Genomic DNA, 24,594 nt, shown 5'->3' with positions numbered 1-24,594 from the left:
TGCGACCAGGGTCTAGACATAATTTAGGTTCTACGAATAATATATATTTGCGCCAGATTTGGAAAGCAGAAGGGAAACAGAGTCCATTTTTCCTCCAGCCATGGAGGCAGCTAACGTGTAGGCTTTGGCAGACTGGACACTGTATTCCAACGTCAGTAAACAGCTTTGGGACTCTGAGGTAACTGTGACATTAGTAATGAAGTACTAACAACCAATAAAGATGCCATAATAGGTGAACATAAAGTGCTGGAGAGGCCCAGAGAAACACATACTGGATAATCATGGAATCTCAAATGTCAGAGCTTAAGCTCATTTAGACTAACCCTCATTATTTTATAGTTGAAAACAGTCCCTTAATGGTTAAAAGTCCATGTTTCTCAATATACTTTTAATGTACTTAGGAACCTATCATGTGCTGCTTCCAATTAGTCTCCAAATAATCAAATAGCTAAGGAGTTTCCATTAGTAGATAAACAGGTAAACCTGGTGAAACATATCCCATCCCAAAATAAAACCTCTTCCTTGATTCTTACAGCTACTCCATTTCTCTGTTTCCATTAATGGGGATCATCCTGAAATAATTTTCTCTATTTCCTCATTTTATTTTTACTTCCTGAACCCACATCACTCAGACTTTTGTCATCACCACTCCAATGAGACAACCTTCATCAAAGTCACTAACAAGTTCTAATAATCAAATCCAATGGTAATTTCCCAGTCCTCATCTTAACATCTCTTAACCTTTGTAACAGTAAATCACATCCTCTTCCTTAAAAACTTACTTTGCTTGGGTTTTTGGATACAACTATCCTACATTTTTTCCTATTCTACTGGCCAGCCACTCCTCTTCCTTCTCAAGTGCTGATTTTTCCTTGTCTTCAGCCTCTAATGTTGAAGTTGTTCCAGGGTTCAGTTCCTTACCTCTTTTCTCTTCTTTTTACCTTCTCTCTAGGTGATATCATCCCAAATTAAACTTCCAGTCTCAACCTCTCCCCTATACTCCAGACCTGGATATCTGAGTGCCCACCTGACTTCTCCACTTGAATGTCTAATAGCCATCTCAAACGTAATATATCTAAAACTCTTTTTTCTTGCCTCCAACTCCTCCTTCCCTACTCTCAGTCTCAGTAAATGGCATCATCATTCATCCAGTAGCTATAGCATAGGAATTAACACTGTTTCCTTTTTATTTTACAAAGCAATTTCTATCATCTATACTTTCAAAATATATTTGGCATTCAAGTACTTTCCTCCACCTTCAAATCTACCACTCTAGTATGGGCCGCAATGATCTCTCACCTAGACTACTGAAATGGCTTAACTGGTCTCCCTACATCCACTCATGTTCCCTGCTGTGGTCTACTCAGGGTAGCAGTTAGAGCAATCTTTTAAAAATATAAATCAGATAAAGTCACAGCCTTGCTCAAACCTCTCAATGCTGTCCTCTCGCACCTAGGATGAAAACTAAAGTTCTCACCATTGCATATGAGATTTGATATGATTTAGCCTCCTCTGTCTTTCTGACATCATCTTTGGCTACTCTCCCCTTAGTCATTGTAATCCAGCCTTACTCAACTTCTTGATGTTCCTCAAATATGCAAACTGTTTCCTCCTGAGGGTCTCTATACTTTCTATTCCCTTGGTCTAAAAGCTGTTTCTCCAGATTTTCTCCTAGACCTTTACATTTTGTCCTTCATTTTCTGCCTATGGCAAAAGCTATGTTCTCACCAAACCCCTTCTTCATCCCAAGCACATAGGAAGACTACATTTGCCTAACCTTCTGCAAGGGAGGCTGGGAAAAGTGACAGAGTTTTAGTCAACTGAACATTTACTAAAGTCCAGGCCTGATCCCTAAAACATGCTGCATCATCTTCCAAACTTTCTTCCCCAACACCCAAAGCTAAAAGCAAAGGATTTCAAGTTGCTGGGCTACAATGTGGAAGAACCTGGATTCCTTAGTCACTGCTTGGAGGAAAGCCACTCTAGAGAGCTACCTCAAACTCTGGGTGAGAAACAAATTTTTATTCCATTAAACTACTGAGATTTTGAGGCTAAATGTTATAACAGCTGGTAATAACTACCTTGACAATACCTCACTCAAGTGGCATCTCTTTAGAGAAGGATTCTCTAACCACCCAATCTAAAATAGCCACTCACCTCTCAATTTGAACTCTAACTTCCAACCCTGCTTTTTCTTTAGAGAACTTCTAATTTTTAGTATATTTATTTATTTACTTGTTTATTTATTTTTTAATTTAATTTTTTCCCTCATGATGAGAACTTTAAAGATCTACTCTCTTAGCAACTTTCAAATATACACTACAGTATTATTAACTATGGTTATCATGCAGTAAACTACATCCTCATAACTTCTTTATTTCATAACTGGAAGTCTGTACCCTCCACCCACCACCTCTGGCAACCACAATCTGTTCTCTGTATCCATGAGTTTTGGTTTTTTTTTTAAGATTCCACATGTAAATGAGATCATATGGTATTTGTCTTTTTTTGTATGACTTATTTCACTTTACGTGTTTATTGTTTATCTTTCCCATTAGAATGTAAGTTCCATGAAGGCAGGGATTTTATCATACCCTCTACTCTATTCCCAGGGTCTAGAACAGTACCTGGCTCATTATGACTACCACAGGTAACATTTGCTGGGAGCTTGCAATATGTCAGTCTAAGTGCTTCAGAAGTAGTAATAAATAGTTGAATGACAGAAAGACTATAAATGATGCTCTGTGGTAAACAATATTAAGATAGAAGCCCAATTTAATAGGTTCTAAATAAGAGCTGTCATTAACCTGTAGTGCTACAAGTCTAAGTACAAAAATGCCCTCCATGGAGATGTGCCTTCACTTCCAAGCTGTCCTACATTTGAAAAGCTCTAAGAACAGAGGAGATAAACAGTATCATTTATTATATTATTTGTGCCAAAAACATGTCATACAGATGTCCATGCACAGAACCCCTGGCTTGAAAGCAAATTTGAGGGAGAGAGCAGGAAACAGCACTATGCCTGAGCAGGAAATACTAGTGTTATAAAACCTAAATGAGTGCTGTGAAACCTGGGAGGAGGGCTTCAATGGCAGTGACACCTGCTTCAATAGCAGCAGGAGGTAGTGGGAAGTGGCTAAAGTTCAAGCTTCCCAAATGTTCCAAAGAAGAGAGCAACACATCTGCAGGAAGCCTTCTAACAAGTATGCCAACTATTGTTCAAAGACAAGCAGAAACAAACCTGAAGAATACGGGTTTTCTGTTGATTATTTGTCGTTCTTCTCGACTTGGTCCTTTCCACTTCGTGTCTATGAACCCACCCTCGAAGTTCATGATTTAACCTATAAAATAGCTTAATTAGTTAAACATATTTCATAGAAACAGATGTCTCACCCTTGGTTGGAAATGAATTTAATCATATTCTGAGGCTCTAAAGAGCATTCCAAGTGCCTAATGGTTCAATATTCTTTTTTGATTTGAGAAAGCTAAGACACTTAATGTTAAGTTCTTTTTAATGCCATGCATTTTTATATGGTAGCCTCCTCAATCATGAGTTCAAAATTCAAAAAAAATTAGAGCTAAATACCTGGCAAACATCAATATTGGATGCAAAGGTTTTTCCACAAAAAAGTATTTCCTGTTTCTGCTCTTGGACTATGTACACACAAATACTGGAGGCACTGGAGAGCACAAAACAAATCATAGGACTCCTAACAACAAATGGATTCATTAAAGTCTTTGAATATCATGTTTTTTTGGGAAGTAGAAAAAGAATGAATCAACTGCTCAGGAGGAGAAATTTCAAGGTACTATAATCCAAATTTTCCAACACTGGAAATTAAAAAAAAAAAAAAAGCCAGTTCAAATATAACTTCCCTTTATTTTGCTTACTCTTTAGAGTAGTTGTGAAGATGTCAGACTATACTTACTTAACTATAGTTGATTACTATGTATCACAAAAAAACTGAAGCCGTTTTTGAGGTTCAAAGATAGGATCCAAAATCACAGGAAAAAATTCAAGGGAAAAGTAGATAAAGAAAAGTACACTAATGTGAAAGTGACTCCAGAATCACATATCTTCAAATTATTATCTTCCTAATTTGAAGAAAAAGGTGTTTTCCACTATGAATGTTACCACTGCAAGTCTAACACTTATCCTGAATTTTTATATTAATATCATTTTTCAGTTTTCAAATAAGACATTTAAGTATACAACCCCAATACCATCACATGAAATAGACCCATCACCATCTCTATCAGGTTGGTGGGGAAACTGGACAACAATTGATATGCTTATGGTTATTCAATAAATAATTCAGAGTTTTCTCAACCACTTGGTTAATCCGAACAAATACTTTTCTAGGTTCCAAAGCTAAACACAGGAACCCACTCAGATATATCTGCAACAACTGACAACACTCACCTGAGAGATTCTGTTGTGTTAATCAGGGGCTGACAGGGAGGTGGAGGAATATAGAGTAGTGGTTTTTCAGTTAGCACCATCAGGGCTTTGTCATTTGAAACAGAATGATCATATCTGAAACACAGATTTACAAAATGTGTTGGCTTCTGTCTTAAATTCCTAAGAAGATTGCTATAAGAAAGTCATTGCTAGTATTAAGTTTTCATGGAAATAAAAATATTGTATAAACAACAAAGTCCTACTGTATAGCACGGAGAACTATAGTCAATATCTTATGATAAACCATAATGGAAAAGAATATGAAAAAGAATGTGTGTGTGTGTGTGTGTGTGTGTGTGTGTGTATACATATAAAATGGAATCACTCTGCTGTACGGCAGAAATTAACACAACATTGTAAATCAACTATACTTCAACAAAAAAAAGTTTTTAATATTGTAAATAGAACATACTGTAAGAAAGAAGTGAATGTAATTTAAAAAGGAGGGAAGTATAGACCATACAGCATCAATTTCATTTTCCAATTTTCTACAGAGATTATCATGATAGTTCACATTTATTGCTCAATTATTATGTACCCAAAACTAGGGATACAATGACAACACATGGCTCACGTCTTCAATGAGCTCAAGGCATACACAGTGTTGCTGGAACAGAGGTGGTGACAAAGTAAGAGGGGAAATTGGGGGAAAGACCCACTGATTGATAGGAAAGACTTACGATTGATAGGAAAGTATTATGTAACCAGGACTGAAGTTTTGTGGTCATTCTCAACTCTGTGATAACAGAACTGAATAGTCTCCTTAAAACAGTGTGTGTGGTAGGGGAAAGGGAAAGCATAAAATACTTGGTAGGAGAAAAGTAAAAGCCTTGAAAAGCTAAATATAAATTTTATAATCCCTAATAAAACAACAGAGTGCCATTAATCAGTTATTCTATTAGCTTCAAAAAAATATACTTTCCTAATCATCACAGTGATCTATATCATGCAAATTCATATCCAGGGTGTGATGTAGGGAGCAAAATCTGAGTTGAAAATTAGAATCTGAGCTCAGGGCATTATTGTTATTTATTCCCTTCAGTTGCCTATTGTAACCTTTCTCACTAAGAAATCTTAGCTCTATCTTGAATTTCTTTATATACAATACTCTGGATTTAGAAAACTGGATATATTAAAATTCAAAAAGAAAAACTATAAACACAAAATTGGGCATAGCTAGATTTGTACTTTTCATTAATTCAATCAACAAATATTTACTGAACACCAACTGTGTGCCAGGTACTGTGTCAGGTGCTGGAATTCCAATAGGGAACAAGGGAAATGAAGTCTCCATCCTCAAAGACCTTAATGGAGAAGATGGACCAAATACAAGAAAACAAACACATAAAATAAATCCAAACTGTGGTAAGAGCTATGAAAGAAATAAACATATGGTTGAAATAGAAAACCAACAACAATGCCTACTTTAGATAAAATGGTCTGAAAAGGAGATGGTATTTAAGACAAGGCATAAAGGATGAGAGGAAGCCAGCCCTATAGAAACTGGGATAAGAGCATTCTAGACAGAGGCAGTTGGGACAAGGGAGGGTTTAAGGAACTTAAGGAAAACTACTCACCAGCTGAAGAGTTGTAAGCAAGTGAGAGAGGCACAAGATGAGGTTGGAAAGACAGAGACCAGATTATGATAAGGAATTACTAAATGTAATAAGAAGCCATAAAAGGGTGTTAAGTAGAGAAGTGATATATTTTAATTTACGTTTATGCCTTGTCATTGTTACCAAAAACAGTTTTGATAGAGGCAAAAGGGTAAGCTGGGAGACCAGTTAGGAGAGATCTATCGCAACCTGGGCAAGAGATGAAGATACTATGGACTAAGGTGGTGGCAAGGAAGATGAAGAAGAATGAACCAATTCAAGATAATATTTGGAAAGAACATCAACAGCACTTGTTGAAAGGGAGGAACCAGGGTTTCTGGCTTGAGAAACAGAAATGAAGAAGCCTCTTGTAACCATTTTATCCTGGGTTGTCTGGTGGGCGAGTGGTGAAGCAGTCCTCTCAGAGATGAAGGAACATGGCGCTGCCCCCACGTGCACTGTAGTCTCTGTCAGTACAGTGTCCAAACCGCAAGGCTTGACTGACCCAGTTTCAGTTTCCACCTGAGCTGATAAGAGCCTGCCTCCCTCAGGATCCCTGTGGAGCCGTGTGGATGACAGGGTCTTGGCGATCCGGCCAGGTGTCAGGCCTGTGCCTCTGAGGTGGGAGAGCTGAGTTCAGGACATTGGTCCACAAGAGAACTCCCAGCTCCAAGTAATTTCAAATGGCAAAAGCTTTCCCAGAGATCTCCATCTCAACGCTAAGACCCAGCTCCACTCAACAACCAGCAAGCTAGAGTGCTGGACACCCTATGCCAAACAACTAGCAAGACAGGAACACAACCCCACCCATTAGCAGAGAGTCTGCCTAAAATCATAATAAGACCACAGACACCCCGAAACACACCACCAGACACGGCCTTGCCCACCAGAAAGACAAGATCCAGCCTCATCCACCAGAACACAGGCACTAGTCCCCTCCACCAGGAAGCCTACACAACCCACGGAACGAACCTTAGCCCTGGGGGCAGACACCGAAAACAATGGGAACTACGAACCTGCAGGCTGCGAAAAGGAGACCCCAGACACAGTAAATTAAGCAAAATGAGAAGACAGAGAAACACACAGCAGATGAAGGAGCAAGGTAAAAACCCACCAGACCAAACAAATGAAGAGGAAATAGGCAGTCTACCTGAAAAAGAATTCAGAATAATGATAGTAAAGATGAAACAAAATCTCAGAAACAGAATGGAGAAAATACAAGAAACGTTTAACAAGGACCTAGAAGAACTAAAGAGCAAACAAACAGTGATGAACAACACAATAAATGAAATTTAAAATTCTCTAGAAGGAATTGATAGCAGAATAACTGAGGCAGAAGAACGGATAAGTGACCTGGAAGATAAACTAGTAGAAATAACTACTGCAGAGCAGAATAAAGAAAAAAGAATGAAAAGAATTGAGTACACTCTCAGAGGTCTCTGGGACAATATTAAACTCACCAACATTCGAATTATAGGGGTCCCAGAAAAAGAGCAGAAAAAGAAAGGGATTGAGAAAATATTTGAAGAGATTATAGTTGAAAACTTCCCTAATAAGGGAAAGGAAATAGTTAATCAAGTCCAGGAAGCGCACAGAGTCCCATACAGGATAAATCCAAGGAGAAACACACTAAGACACATATTAACCAAACTATCAAAAATTAAATACAAAGAAAACATATTAAAAGCAGCAGGGAAAAAGAACAAATAACATACAAGGGAATCCCCATAAGGTTAACAGCTGATCTTTCAGCAGAAACTCTGCAAGCCAGAAGGGACTGGCAAGACATACTGAAAGTGATGAAAGGGAAAAACCTACAACAAAGACTACTCTACCCAGCAAGGATCTCATTCAGATTTGACGGAGAAATTAAAACATTTACAGACAAGCAAAAGCTAAGAGAATTCAGTACCACCAAACCAGCTTTACAACAAATGCTAAAGGACCTTCTCTAGGCAGGAAACGCAAGAGAAGGAAAAGACCTATAATAACAAACCCCAAACAATTAAGAAAATGGTCATAGGAACATACATATCGATGACTACCTTAAATGTAAATGGATTAAGGGCTCCCACCAAAAGACACAGACTGGCCGAAGGGATGCAAAAACAAGACCCGTATATAAAGTGTCTACAAAACACCCACTTCAGACCTAGGGACACATACAGACTGAAAGTGAGGGGATGGAAAAAGATATTCCAGGCAAATGGAAATCAAAAGAAAGCTGGAGTAGCAATTCTCATATCAGAAAAAATAGACTTTAAAATAAAGACTATTACAAGAGACAAGGAAGGACACTACATAATGATCAAGGGATCAATCCAAGAAGATATAACAATTGTAAATATTTATGCACCCAACAAAGGAGCACCTCAATATGTAAGGCAATGAGAAAACCATAATTCAAAAAGAGTCATGTACCACAATGTTCACTGAAGCTCTATTTACAATAGCCAGGACATGGAAGCAACCTAAGTGTCCATCGACAGATGAATGGATAAAGAAGATGTGGCACATATATACAATGGAATATTACTCAGCCATAAAAAGAAACAAAATTGAGTTATCTGTAGTGAGGTGGATGGACCTAGAGTCTGTCATACAAAGTGAAGTAAGTCAGAAAGATAAAAACAAATACCATATGATAACACATATATATGGAATCTAAAATTTTAAAAAATGGTCATGAAGAACCTAGGGGCAGGATGGGAATAAAGACGCAGACCTACTAGAGAATGGACGTGTGGACATGGGGAGTGGGAAGGGTAAGCTGGGACAAAGTGAGAGAGTGGCATGGACATATATGCACTACCAAATGTAAAACAGATATCTAGTGGGAAGCAGCCACATAGCACAGGGAGATCAGCTCGGTGCTTTGTTACCACCTAGAGGGGTGGGATAGGGAGGGTGGGAGGGAGGGAGACGCAAGAGGGAATAGATATGGGGATAAATGTATATGTATAGCTGATTCACTTGGTTATAAAGCAGAAACTAACACACCATTGTAAAGAAATTATACTCCAATAAAGGTGTTAAAAGAAATTAAAAAATAAAATAAAAGGATCATACACCACGATCAAGTGGGGTTATCCCAGGAATGCAAGGATTCTTTAATATACGCAAATCAATCAATGTGATAAACCATATTAACAAATTGAAGGAGAAAAACCATATGATCATCTCAATAGATGCAGAAAAAGATTTCAACACCCATTTATGATAAAAACCCTCCAGAAAGTAGGCACAGAGGGAACTTTCCTCAATATAATAAAGGCCATATATGACAAACCCACAGCCAACATCGTTCTCAATGGTGAAAAACTGAAACCATTTCCTCTAAGATCAGGAACAAGACAAGGGTATCCACTATCACCACTATTATTCAACATAGTTTTGGAAGTTTTAGCCACAGCAATCAGAGAAGAAAAAGAAATAAAAGGAATCCAAATCAGAAAAAAGGAAGTAAAGCTGTAACTCTTTGCAGATGACATGATACTATGCATAGAAAATCCTAAAGATGCTACCAGAAAACTACTAGAGCTAATCAATGAATGTGGTAAAGTAGCAGGATTAATTACAAAATTAATGCACAGAAATCTCTTGCATTGCTATACACTAATGATGAAAAATCTGAAAGAGAAATTAAGGAAACACTCCCATTTACCACTGCAACAAAAAGAATAAAATACCTAGGAATAAACCTACCTAAGGAGACAAAACACGTGTATGCAGAAAACTATAAGATACTGATGAAAGAAATTAAAGATGATACAAACAGATGGAGAGATATACCAAGTTCTTGGATTGGAAGAATCAACATTGTGAAAATGACTATACTACCCAAAGCAATCTACAGATTCAATGCAATCCCTAACAAACTACCACTGGCATTTTTAACAGAACTAGAACAAAAAATTTCACAATTTGTATGGAAACACAAAAGACCCTGAATCGCTAAAGCAATCTTGAGAAAGAAAAATGGATCTGGAGGAATCAGGCTCCCAGACTTCAGACTATACTACAAAGCTACAGTAATCAAGACAGTATGGTACTGGCACAAAAACAGAAATATAGATCAATGGAACAGGATAGAAAGCCCCGAGATAAACCCACGCACATACGGTCACCTTATTTTTTATAAAGGAGGCAAGAATATACAATGAAGAAAAGACAGCGTCTTCAATAAGTGGTGCTGGGATAACAGGACAGCTACATGTAAAAGAATGAAATTAGAACACTCCCTAACACCACACACAAAAATAAACTCAAAATAGATTAAAGACCTAAATGTAAGGCCAGACACTATCAAACTCTTAGAGGAAAACACTGGCAGAACGCTCTATGAAATAAATCACAGATCCTTTCTCACCCACCTCCTAGAGAAATGGAAATAAAAACAAAAATAAACAAATGGGACCTAATGAAACTTAAAAGCTGTTGCACAGCAAAAGAAACCATAATCAAGACAGAAAGCCAACCCTCAGAATGGGAGAAAATATTTGCAAATGAAGCAAGTGATAAAGGATTAATCTCCACAATTTACAAGCAGCTCATGCAGGTCAATAAAAAAAAAAAAAAAAACCCAATCCAAAAATGGGCAGAAGACCTAAATAGACATTTCTCCAAAGAAGATATACAGATTGCCAACAAACACATGAAAGGATGCTCAACATCACTAATCATTAAAGAAATTCAAATCAAAACTACAGTGAGGTATCATGTCACACCAGTCAGAATGGCCATCATCAAAAAATCTACAAACAAGAAATGCTGGACAGGGTGTGGAAAAAAGGGAACCCTCTTGCACTGCTGGTGGGAATGTGAATTGGTACAGCCACTATGGAGAACAGTATGGAGGTTCCTTAAAAAACTACAAATAGAACTACCATATGACCCAGCAATCCCACTACTGGGCACATACCCTGAGAAAACCATAATTCAAAAAGAGTCATGTACCACAATGTTCATTGAAGCTCTATTTACAACAGTCAGGACATGGAAGCAACCGAAGTGTCCGTCGACAGATGAATGGGTAAAGAAGATGTGGCATATATAGACAGTGGAATATTACTCAGCCATAAAAGGAAATGAAATTGAGTTATTTGTAGTGAGGTGGATGGACCTAGAGACTGTCATACAGAGTGAAGTAAGTCAGAAAGAGAAAAATAAATACCGTATCCTAACACATATATATGAAATCTAAAAAAAAAAAAAAAGGTCATGAAGAACCTAGGGGCAGGACAGGAATAAAGATGCAGATGTAGAGAACAGACTTGAGGACACGGGGAGGGGGAAGGGTAAGCTGGGATGAAGTGAGAGAGTGGCATGGACACACGTACACTACCAAGTGTAAAACAGATAGCTAGAGGGAAGCAGGCACACAGCACAAGGAGATCAGCTTGGTGCTTTGTGACCACCTAGAGGGGTGGGATAGGGAGATGCAAGAGGGAAGAGATTGGGGATATATGTATATGTATAGCTGATTCACTTTGTTATAAAGCAGAAACTAACACACCATTGTAAAGCAATTATATTCCAATAAAGATGTTAAAAAAATAGAAACAAAAAAGAAGCCTATTGTAGACAAGTGGGTGGAAACAGAATATGGAGAAGGACCTCGAGTTTCACTGTGTAGGTGTTAAGTTTGAAATGTTAAAAGAGAATTCAAGGAAACTACTGGATATATGACTCTGGAGACTCAGAAGTCTGGACGGGAAACATAAATTCAAGCGGATATATAGAAATGGATTGTGGGCTAAATTATGGCAGAAAGAAAACAGAAAAGTTCACAGTTCCAAGCCTTAAGATTTGGATAGCGGAGGAGCCTACAAAGATGAAACAGAACCCATGAAAAAAGAGGAAACTAAAAATGCAGCAATACAAAAGGAGAATGCTTCAAGGAGGAGTGATCTACACAGCCAAGTGCTGAGGAAGGATCAACTAAGATGAAAACAAGTTTTCACTGAATTTGACAGTGCTGAATTCACTGGCCCCCTTGACAAAAATAATTTTGGCAGAGTGGAAAACTAACTTCAAGATAAAAGTCAGAGACTTCTATGTATGCCACACACAAGGGCAAAAAGCAACAGCTGAGGGTATATAGATGATTCTTCCCTGCAGGTTGCACCAGAAACATTCTTGATGTCCTTTCTTCTGCCTGTTAGGGTTAAGTTATTTGAAATAAAACAGAGATGGTGGTACACAAGTAATGACTGCACACAGAAAAGGAAATCAGCCTAAACTAGCTGCTGAGGGAGAAGAAAAAAAAACTCTGCCTTGCACTTGGTAAATTCTGAATGCTTATAAGAAAAGGCTGTTTGCCACACTAAAAAAAAAAAAAAAAAAAACCTGCCAAGAAAAAAGATCTGTCACATACTTGTTATTTTAAAAATCAGGCCTGGGCTTCCCTGGTGGCGTAGTGGTTGAGAGTCCACCTGTAGATGCAGGAGACACGGGTTCGTGCCCCGGTCCGGGAGGATCCCACATGCCGCGGAGCGGCTGGGCCTGTGAGCCATGGCCGCTGAGCCTGCGCGTCTGGAGCCTGTGCTCCGCAACGGGAGAGGCCACAGCAGTGACAGGCCCGCGTACCGCAAAAAAAAAAATCAGGCCTAAAATACAAATGCTTAAGTCCATCAGAAAAGTCTAAAACTACTATTGAAAATATAATTGTGATTTATAATTTTATTTCCATGTGATAAACTCTAGTAATGATTTCTGCACATCTGTGCTGACTGGCTTTGTTCTATCAGTCAAAAATATTCTTTGGAAAAGTAAAAAAAAATCTGATAGGAAAAATACCAGGAAAGGGACTGGGTGGAGTTGAAGGGGAAAGAAAAGGGAGAACCTAAGCCAAAATGCAATCTGGAGGCAATTAGATCTACACTAGTCCTGAGATGATCAGGGTTCTAGGCTGCCTGCAAACCATTCCATACCAATAGAAAAAATTTCAACAAATAAATCACTAAAGTGAAGGACAGTATTAAGGAGCTAGAGTTAATGAGAATTCCTGGACTATAGGTTCTGGCTGATGCTTTATGTGTAGGGTGACTATCCTTTTCCCTTTATCTAAGACAGTCCTGATTTATGCCTGACATCCTGACATAAATATTACTAGCACCACCTTTCATTCTTAGAAGTGCCTCAGTTTGGTTGACAAACTATATGGTCATATTATTTGTATACCACACATTTCTAAGGCTGAAAAAATATATGCAGTTAATTATTAAATAAAAGGCAAATGCAATATTATAAATTACAACATTAAGAATCTACTCCTTTTTTATTTGAACCAGTTCTCGTAACTCTCCTAAAAAATGAAACATAACATAAAATAAGCTGCATTAAGAAAATAAATACAAACGTCATGGCTGAGTATATATAAACCACCTAAAATTCAGTTTAAAACAAATTCATACTTGGTGCTTTCAAATGTTTCACAAACACATTTTTCGTATCTGTTATTCAGTATTTATAATAACAAAAGAAAGAACATCAAATAATGGACCAACACCTAAATCTCCCAAGTGCCTCAATAATAATCTTAGATATTTCAAGAGACTTACACGTAACCTTTACAAGAATCGATTACTAAGACCAGTAACCCAGATTATGCACAGGCAGTGGTGACTCTGGGGTCAGGGACAGAGAGATGGCTTGCATTTCATGCACTACTTTGAAAGCTGATAAATTACAGCCTAAAAGTCATCCAGACCTCTAGTTTGAACTAGTACAATCAGTGTACTGTGCTTTCCGGGAACCACCATATTACCTTACTCTAACATGGACATATAATAAGTGAAGGCTTCTATTTATTGTAGTTAGTGCAAAATAAGTAATATTCTTGTCAAGCTTACCTGAACGGTAATTTCTGTTGTCTAATCTCATTCCATTTTTAGCAACAAGCTGTACAACCTAAGTGGCACACTCTCAACTCTCACACATCCAAAGACTATCTATTAAAAATGTAACCTTTAGGGCTTCCCTGGTGGCGCAGTGGCTGAGAGTCCACCTGCCGATGCAGGGGACACAGGTTCATGCCCCGGTCCGGGAAGATCCCACATGCCGCAGAGCGGCTGGGCCTGTGAGCCATGGCCGCTGGGCCTGCATGTCCGGAGCCTGTGCTCCGCAGCGGGAGAGGCCACAGCAGTGAGGGGTCCGCGTAGCGCAAAAAAAAAAAAAAAAGTAACCTTTGCTGGATCTCATGTAGACAACAACAGAACTCAAAATTACAGGACATGTAGGGCAAACTTGGAAAAATTATCTAGTAAATTAAAAATTCTATTAAACTCTAGCAATATTCAGGGACACTCTTATATGATCACTAAGATCAGTATTTCAGAAGCATGGCTAATTTGGGCACGTAAAAACAAAAGGCAGGAAATGTTAGGTTTTCCAACATCATGGCATCTATCACATTCTATGTTGCATTACAGTCACTACCATATAATTCTTTGGATCCTCTGCCACATTTAGCATAGTACTTTGCACACTGCAGCTTCCTAAAAAAAAAAATGAATACTAGCATTTTTTCCAGGAAGACTAAATGAAGACAAGCCTGAAGGACTATGGTAATAATCTCATTAAATGGTATGGGTGTAACAAAGTAAAAATCAGGAGAATGATTCCCCTATAGCCTTTGGCCTGTAAAACCTTAGTTAAGAGTAAACAAATCTTTAATGATTTTCAAGCATTATTCTGTGCCACAGTTGCCACACTATGACCTCCCTTTGCCTTGTTAGTCAAGGACCTAGCTCCATTTGGCTCTAATAACAATTACAAATAACACAGGGAAATGTTTATCAAAAAGTATACAGGTCTGAAAAGGTCCACTATAACCTTCTTCTAGTTGACATAACATAGAAATTGTATTTTCATAGAGTTAAGTCTTTTACTATTGACAAGCTATATGGAAATTTACCAAGACAGAATTAAATTATAACAAGGGAAGGAGATTCAACAAAAATCACAACAAGTATAAATGATTTTATCTAATAACTACAAACAGGTTCAACCATATCATTCTACCAAATCATATCTATCACAGATGATATAGTAACAAATATTAAATATATTATATGTATAAACATGATAGACAGATAAAATAACTATATGAAAGACATTATTTACAATATAGTATGTATATATTATATGCGTTTCAATTTGGATATTAGTACACACAAACTGAGATTTTTAAGGTCACATCTCTATAAGAATTCTGAAACTGGGACAGCTTTTAAAAAGTATATTTATTCTTAGAACTGATCTTAAGAGTAAAATTAATGAATGTCCTTGTAACTTGTTTGTTCTACTAGTTAAAATTGTGTATAAACAATTTAGATACAAATCTAACCTGTAGCTGTTTTTCTGGATGATACCATCTGATGTGTCTTGCTCCTCTTTAGCAGAAAATCCTAGAAGATGCCTCCTTTGATTTGTAGGGTTCACACCAGGATTCATTCTCCTGGAATCTCGTTCCAACATACTGAAAATTTTAAAATGTTAAGAAATAATTGAAATAAAAACATGTCATACATATGCATACTACATGTAACTCTGAAGCAAATCAAAATTCCTTTTGTAGCTCTATACACACAGCAAGAATACTAGGTGTAGAAGCAAGTCAAAACAGCTTACTGATATGGTCAAATCCCTAGCTTGGCATCCTGTACATATATGAAAAATAATTTAGAAAATAATTTTTATAAGTATAGAGGTACCTTATTTATAACCTGTTTAGACAAAGTCAGTATTCTATGTTTTAAAAACTATAATTATGGGGCTTCCCTGGTGGCACAGTGGTTGAGAGTCCACCTGCTGATGCGGGGAACACGGGTTCATGCCCCAGTCCAGGAGGATCCCACTTGCTGTGGAGCGGCTGGGCCCATGAGCCATGGACGCTGAGCCTGTGCATCCGGAGCCTGTGCTCCGCAACAGGAGAAGCCACAACAGTGAGAGGCCCGCATACCACACACACACACAAAAAAAACTATAATTATGTTATGTGTGTGTGTGTGTGTGTGTGTGTGTGTGTATATATATATATATATATATAAAAAGTAGAAACAGGTACATAAAAAGTAGAAATAGGTACATATAAACAAATTCTAAACTCAGATAATAACTGGAATAAGAAGTCTTAGATGCTGCAAACAGATTATTTTCAATGAGGAAATATTTCAAATGAAATGGGAATTTTTCTCTTTATCAACAGCTAAATTCTTTAGATTTTCACAATCCCAGAAGGCAGGCTATCAAATAAAGCTAACAGAAATTTTTTTAAATGCCTATGAAAGTTTCCTATTTACTTCTTTCTCCCCACTCTCCCTAATTCCTTCTTCATGTATTTGGGGCAAACATATGTATATCAATATCAATCAAATACTGCAATAGTTATTTAACACTTTTATTCATTCATTCATTCATTCATTCATTCATTCATTCATGGCTGTGTTGGGTCTTCGTTGCTGTGCGTGGGCTTTCTCTAGTTGCGGTGAGAGGGGGCTACTCTTTGTTAAGGTGCACGGGCTTCCCATTGTCGTGGCTTCTCTTGTTGTGGAACACGGGCTCTAGGAGTGCAGGCTTCAGTAGTTATGGCACGTGGGCTCACTAGTTGTGGCTTGCGGGCTCTAGAGCACAGGCTCAGTAGTTGTGGCACAGGGGCTTAGTTGCTCCGCGGCATGTGGGACTCTTCCTGGACCAGGGCTCAAACCTGAGTCCCCTGCATTGGCTGGCGGATTCCTAACCACTGTGCCACCAGGGAAGTCCCAACACTTTTAGCTCATTAATCAAGGGCTTAGAAAGTTGGCTCATCAATAAGATATCTTGTGTGTGTGTTTAATTTTACAATGCCACACATATAACTTACACTAGTTATAATCTTCTTGAAATTCAACACAAAGGGAATTTCCCTAGAGAAGCACAAAAGAAGGGATACCAGATTCTATTTAGAGGGATGAAGTAGAGGAGGAAAATAAGGCTGACGAGAACGTCACAGTTAAGGGTCCTGTGATTCTAAGAGAAAAGGAGTTCTTTGGGGTTTAGTAATTTGCCTCCAAATTTGGGGAAAGGGATGTTAGGTGGAAGCAAAAAGCAGGTACACCTCTCTAGACTCTTTTTCTGATATCTTATTATGTTCCCTATTCTCCTCAATTCTTTACCTCCAGAATCACTGCCTTCCAGTGGTTCTCACAGGTATGCTGTGGCACTTTAGCATACTATAAACTCTTCAAAAGTGTACCACCAAATTATAATCATTGTGTAAAATTTAATTTTGCTACAACTGAGGCTACATTTTGTTACAATTGTATTTTTCAGACAGAATGTTTACCTGAGTGGTCACAAACAGTATAAACCCTCCTGCAAACGAGGTAAAAGGCCTAATGGAATGTCCAAGTAAACTCAGGAAAACTCAGTTTGGTATTTTAGAAAACATGAGATAAGCAGTAAACAAAACAATTTTGTCGGGAAGCCAAATGAAGAATGTGATAACTGCAGAATATATTTTTTCTTTTTGAAACTTATGTTTTTGAAAAGTGTTTACTTTTTAATCCTTTCAAGTGTAATGCTAAAAATTTTACTTAGGAAAGTACGGAGTAAACAAAATCAAAGTTAAGAACTTTACCGCCAGTTTACAGCATCTCAATTAATTCACCCCCTACTGGCCCACCCCTCCATTGCATTAGTGAAATATCCACACAGTAACATTCCTGTTTGGTGGAAGTACTCCCTCAACCCCGCCAATCCCTAGGAGAAGCTCTATCACCCTAACTATTTAAGAATTGCGTATGCGGCCCACCCACATTTTATTTCCATTGGACAGTGTTGAGCTAAAGCTCCTGGGAAGGAACGGTGTTTGGGAGGGGAGCAAATTCTGGGTTGTCCCTCCCTGGGATTCACTTCAATAGGGTCCTCTTTTTTTTTTTTTTTTTTTTTTTAACTAGAAATGCTTTAACTAGTACCACCAGTCTTGGTGCTAGTTCTGGACTCTGTGGCTATTCAGAACAAGTCTAAGCAAGCTTTCTTCCAATGTCCAAAGACACCTAACATCCCCTGCCCCTCACTCCAGGCTTTCTTTTTCAAGGCTTTAGTTTCTTCCATATGTTCCTCTTTATAGTACAGTCTCAGGTCCCTTCAGCATATTTGGTCACTCCCCTCTCAATATGTTTCTCAGAGATGGGTCCAGAACTGGCCACAACACTTCTGAGGTAGTATGACCATTATAGGATGGAACGGGGTAATTCCTTCCCATGTTCTAAATATTATTCTTCCACCAATATACCTAATATCAGGTAGGCTTTTTTGGCAGTTACATCATACTCTATATTGAGGCTGGTTTAAATGAAAACTCCAACTGTTCCCACAAACTGATTTTGGACTATTACCTTCCCTTCCTTTCCTCCCTCACTTCCAATTCTGAAGTTATATAATTGAGCTTTTTGATCCAGCTGAATAATTTACATCAAATTCCTCTTAAAATATCATTCAAGGGCTTCCCTGGTGGCGCAGTGGTTGAGAGTCCACCTGCCGATGCAGGGGACACAGGTTCGTGCCCCGGTCCGGGAAGATCCCACATGCTGCGGAGAGGCTGGGCCCGTGAGCCATGGCCGCTGAGCCTGTGCTCCGTAACGGGAGAGGCCACAACAGTGAGAGGCCCGCATACAGCAAAAAAAAAAAAACAAAAAAAAAAAACAAAAAAATATATATCATTCAAGAACTTTTAGAATTCTAATTAGCAAAAGAAATTCACCTTCTAAGCAAGGAACAACATACCATCAACATCCTCAACTGAGTTGTTATTAAGATATCGAAAAGAACAGAGCCAAGAAATTGAGCCCTGCAGCATGCTCCTAGGGAGTGCCTTCCAAGTTTGTAAAAACATAAGTTAAACCACTTATGAATTAATTGTAATATATCCTAGACCAAAATATCCTTGACCACAGAGATATTACAAGACTGTTAAACATTCTTCTAAGATGCATATACAGTATAACAGCAGCAACCATTTTTTGAGCACCTACTGTGTACTAAGGAATGAAAGCTCAAAGAAAGTTGAGGCTCAAAGAGTTTAAACAGTTTGCCCAAGTCATGCTGTGATATGGTGATTCATAAAAAGAAATATATATTTGGTCACAACATTTTCCTGGCACAGAGCTCCTAAAACCCTTGGAATTTCCCAAGTGATAAGACCCATAAAGGTGCCTTTTGCTATGTCAATGAGGCGAGCTGGAAGGCCCTTAGGTTACCTAAGGATAGAGAGTAGAGAGAACCATAAGAATAGAGTTGGAACTTTCAGTCCCACCCACCACCCCCCAACTCCAGGGAGGGGAAAGGAGCTAGAGATTGAGCTCAATCACCAATGGCCAATGACTTAATCAATCTGTCTCTGTCATGAAGCCTCCATAAAAACCCAAAAGGAAGGGATTCAGGGAGCATCTGGGTTGGTGAAGATTCAGGGACAGTGGTGAGCTTGAAGAGGGCATGGAAGTTCCCTGTCCATTCCCCCATACCTTGCCCTATGCAGCTTTTCCATTTGGCTGTTCCTGAGTTATATCCCTTTATAATAAACAGGAACTCTAGTAAGTAAAATGTTTCTCTGACTTCTGTGAGCCACTATAGCAAATTAATTGAACCTGAGGTCATGGGAACCTCTGATCTATAGCCCGCTAGCCAGAAGCACAGGTGAAAACTTGGATTAGCGATTGATGCCTGAAGGGGGTGTAGGGTAACTCTTGTAGGACTGAGCCCTTAACCTGTGAGATCTGACACTATCTCCACACTGTCTGTGTCAGAATTAAGTTTAATTGTAGGACACCCAGCTAGTGTCTGAGAATTGCTTGGTGGTATGGGAAAAACCTCCCCACACATTGGAACTGGGTGATCAGAACCCTTAGGGAGAACTGTTTGGTGGTGTGGAAAAACATACATTGGAATTGGTGTCAGAAATGTAAGTGCTCTGAGTAATTAACAAAGCCAGGATTTGGGTCCAGGATTAGAACATCATCACTGCATTATGTTGACATTTCCCAGAATGACTGTTTTTTTTTTTAAGTTGTTTCAAACTAGTTTATTTAGGGGTTCCATTTTCACTCCTCAATAGATTTTACGTATTTCTCATATGCTTCTTCACTCATTAGTTCATCTAGTTCTGAAGGGTTACCGAGTGTCATCTTGATCAGCCAACCATCTTCATAACAAGATTTGTTGACAAGTCCTGGATTTTCTGCTAGAGCTTCATTAATTTCAGTTACTTCTCCTGATAGAGGAGAAGAGAGTTCACTAGCAGCTTTCACACCTTCCAAAGCACCAAATTCCTCTTGTTTGTTCAATTTTGTCCCAACTTCAGGCAGACTACAGTAAACAACATCTCCCAAAGCTTCCTGCGCAAAATTGCTGATTCCCACTGTTCCAACACCGTTTTCTGTTGTTACCCATTCATGTTTGTCTGTGAATTTACGACCCGACAGCAGAACTGGGCCGGTGCGCAGCGCCCAGACGGCGCCTGCCCGCAGTCCCCAGGGTCACGGCGGGCAGGGCGCCTTAGGCGCAGAGATGGCGCGCAGGCTGCAGACCGCGGCCCACACGTCCCGCGCCACTCGCAGCGCCATGTTCGCAGCCAGAATGACTGACTGATTCACTCATTTATTCAACATGTACTAGATACCTATTATGTTCCAGGAATCATATTTGATGCTAAAGGCTCAAAGATAAAAATCAAATACTGTGTGTGTGTGTGTGTGTGTGTGTGTGTGTGTATGGCGGGGTGGGGGGGAAGAGTGATACAGACAAAAGATAATAGAATAGGGGTTAATGCCGAGTGTTATAGAAGCATATAGCTAGGGCATTTGATCTTTACCAAGAGGATCATGAAGTTATCTTAAAATACAGGCAGTAAATAAACAGGTGGAAAGGAGGATGTGAGTGAGAAGGCATTTCACGTAGATAGACTAGTATATGAAAAAGGACACAGTCATAAGAGTTTGTTTTGCTTGGGGAATTGCAAGTAAAGCAGGAGAGGGTATGTAAGTGGACATGTGCATGTGCAAGCACAGTGAGAAAGGGATCATCTCAGAGAAAGAAGGAAAAGAAAGGAGACTAACCATAATGCAAGGCTAGATTATTTATGGATGGCCCTGTCTGCCACATTATCATTAAGTCTAGCAATTTATTCAATAAAATAAACAAAACTGGTATGTTTTGTTCTTGTTTTAACTGTGGCTCCCAGTTAACATACCCCTTTCTATATCAAAATCTCCCCTATGAATAATATTAAATCCCCTGGTCTAATGGGGAAAATCTACCTTCTTTCTTTTAAAAACTGGTATTACATTTGTCTCCTATTCATCTAGACTAATTGATGGTTACCACTGCCAGAAAAACAGCAGATTACTAGAACGGTTCCTCTGCTTTCCTATTTCCTGGCTAGGGATCTTAAAGCTGTTTGCAAGGCTCTCATAGTTAACTGCCAAGTCAAAGTGGCTGCTATGGCTTCTAGGAGTAGTTTCTATACTTTTCCTTTCTTGAATCCTACTGTCAACTAGCAATTAACACACTTTGTTAGTTCCTCTGGATCAGAATGCACCTTCCCCTAGCACAGTGATTCTCAGAGTGTGGTACCTGGACCAGCAGCATTAGCTCACCTGTTAACTGGTTAGAAATGCAAACTCTCAGGCCCCATTCCAGACCTACTCACCCAAGAACTCTGGGAGCGGTGCCTAACAATCTGTTTTAACTAGCTGTCCAGGTGATATACGCCAATGTTTGAGAGCCACTGTTTTAAACTAATCTTGTTTCTCATAACATCTTTCCTACCTCAATTCCCTAAAAGTTACACGTTGTTCACAGTAAATCCAACAGAAGTGGACAGTGTGGGGAAAAGGATGGGGAAGTCAGACGAGAGGGATGTGGAAGGACACAATCAAAAATGATTTATGTGGGCTTCCCTGGTGGCGCAGTGGTTAAGAATCTGCCTGTTAATGCAGAGGACACGGGTTTGATCCCTGGTCTGAGAAGATCCCACATGCCGCAGAGCAACTAAGCCCGTGGGCCACAACTACTGCGCCTGTGCTTTAGAGCCCGCGAGCCACAACTACTGAAGCCCGCGCGCCTAGAGTCTGTGCTCCGCAACAAGAGAAGCCACTGCAGTGAGAAGCCCGCGCACTGCAACAAAGAGCAGCCCCTGCTCACCGCAACTAGAGAAAGCCTGCACCCAGCAACAAAGACCCAACTCAGCCAAAAACAAATAAATAAATAAATAATTTTTTTAAGAAAATGATTTATGTGGTTTATGGATGATTTATGGAGTAAATTACAAGAGTTCACAATCATTAGTACTTGGAAGTTTTTAAAGAGCTCTTCTACTGATCATTGTTCTTTTCATGATTTTATTACCATTGTGAAAACTGGCATTTCGATTCACAATCTGTGACTGTTACAAGCAAATGCCTTGAGTTTAACTATCAGTTTAGGTTATTCCATCTGTAACTGGACTGTGCTATAATCACTTAGCAGCTACACTTCCTAGGAATCAGTTTTAATGTTGACTGGTTTGGCTCATAAGTGATCACTATTTTTTCCCACTGCCCACATGAGTAATGATTATCACAATGTAATGACAATATATGTTTAACCATAGCTACTTTAGTAACTTTTACCCTTTTTTAGCCTGAGGGCTCACTCAGATCTCATTCAATGGACTCCACAAAAAGGATCTTCACAACACTTTTATTATACAGAGTCAACAAAGCATTTTAAACAAGGAAGTGGGTCAGAGAAGAGGCAAAAATAAGGATCCAAACAGTCTGTAAGTCTCAATTTTATTATCTACCCATTGGGCCAGAAAGTATTTTGAAAAGGCAATATATTAAGAAATTTTATAAAGAATCTTTTAAAGTTTTTCACTTTTTTGGTTTTAGCTGTTGTTGTCATTTGGTCCCAATTCCTTGTAAAATTTTTTTAAAGTCTTAAAATGAAATTTCTAAAAAAATAAATTAATTAAAGTGAAATGAAATTTCTCAAGCTAAATTACAGAGAAGCTGACTGTCCAATTCAGCTCAAAGCAACTATATATGCTTGAACCTATGAAATGACCTATAAAAACTAATTTTAACCATCTAAATAACTGCAAATTTACATTTCCCTTGTTTTTATTAATATCTGAAAGACATAAGGAGCTTTATTTTACTGCCAGAATTCAAGACTGTCTTAGTTCAATTTGGACAACACAAATATTAAGGAATTTGACAGTCCTTATAATGGCCAAATGTACAAAAGAGTATGAGAAAATTACTGCTGATATGAGCTTTTAGATTCTTGGCACGAGTGTTTTACATCATTCAATGTCCCTTTTTGTCAATTTTGGGAAAAATAAATTTCCAAGAACACAGGAAATGACTCAGAGTCACAATAAGAATTAGTATAATGATTAACTGTTTATAGATCATGATATTAATATGGCAATCTAATCACTTTTCATAATTAGCTTAAATCAGATTCTATTCAGTATTTTAAAATAAACTAATAAATATTTTTAAAAATAGAAGTCTCTATGTCTCTATGACCAGAAACATGCTACCCTGCAAGAATCACAACAGTTTTAAGCCTTAGAATAATCATTACACCAATAAACCTTGCTCATGCTGTGGGTCAATGGGCCTGAAAAGCACAGATTAACAAAACACAAGTAATTTCAATTTCCCCAAATGTCTGGAAAAAGTATTATAAGAATTGTTACTTTACTTTTTCATTTATGAAATTCTAAAAGCCAACAACTGTTTTAGATTATTTATGAAGCCAACTTAATCCTTAAGATATGATTTCAGATACCCAATTTTCATACCAAGTAGCTGAACAAAAAATGGCAAATCTCCAAATCTATTCTTCCCTTTGCAAACCTGTTTCCTTATGGTACAAGTTGGTCAATTTTAAGTTCAAGCCATCTCAGCAGTTAAGAATCTTACTGGTTCCCATCCCCAAAAGAAATCCATATGCTGCTATTCCTCTTCCTGAGAACTGCACATGAAAAAGTGAAATCACTTTAAGCTGGAAAGAGCATGAAGATCCTCAGGTTTTAATGTGGAATAGAGGAAAGAACACAAAATTTGGAGTCAAGAGATATGGATTCAATGTGTGGCTATGAGACTCTCCAATTGAGTCGCTCTGGGAAAGTCGGTTAACTTCACTGAACCTCCAATTCCTCACATGTAAAATAGGAAAAATAAATATTTCACAGGGTTTTTCAAAGATTCAAATGAAACGATGGATGCGAACATGCTTTATAAATTGGAAAGTGCTATGTGTCCCACAGATGACACAGCAGTTAGTGGCACAGCCTGTCTTCCTGCCTGCCAGGTTCAGGCTATTCTCAACATAGCAACTGGAAGGATTGCTTTAAAATCTAGGTCAGATTACTATGTCACTCCTCTGCTCAAAACCTTCAGATGGCTCTTGATTTCTATCACGGTAAAAGCCCAAATCCTTACAATGACCAAGGCCTCAATAAATTTAACCCCTCCCTCCACCGTATCTCTCTGGCATCATCTC

The 24,594-nt window shown here is 38.5% G+C and overlaps 1 protein-coding gene and 1 pseudogene across 3 annotated transcripts in view; both read right to left on the bottom strand.

The window, feature by feature from the left end:
- The window catches only part of ATF6 (activating transcription factor 6), a gene marked incomplete at both ends in the record, with an annotated part of 221,967 nt that overhangs the window by 120,353 nt on the left and 77,020 nt on the right, over positions 1-24,594 (bottom strand). For both annotated transcript variants that reach the window (XM_079697746.1, XM_079697745.1), the window contains 3 exons: positions 3,242-3,341; positions 4,424-4,537; positions 15,407-15,538. In XM_079697746.1, the coding sequence (XP_079553872.1) occupies positions 3,242-3,341; positions 4,424-4,537; positions 15,407-15,538 (346 nt within the window). The remainder of the gene's footprint in view (positions 1-3,241; positions 3,342-4,423; positions 4,538-15,406; positions 15,539-24,594) is intronic.
- On the bottom strand, positions 20,139-20,660 carry LOC307048633 (glycine cleavage system H protein, mitochondrial-like; annotated as a pseudogene). The gene has a single exon. The product of its transcript is annotated as a glycine cleavage system H protein, mitochondrial-like (transcript).

Source organism: Hyperoodon ampullatus (genome assembly GCF_949752795.1).
Source record: "Hyperoodon ampullatus genome assembly, chromosome: 2".
Lineage (NCBI taxonomy): Eukaryota > Metazoa > Chordata > Mammalia > Artiodactyla > Ziphiidae > Hyperoodon > Hyperoodon ampullatus.
Note: the sequence above shows the minus strand (reverse complement) of the source record. Positions and strands in the feature narration are given on the sequence as shown.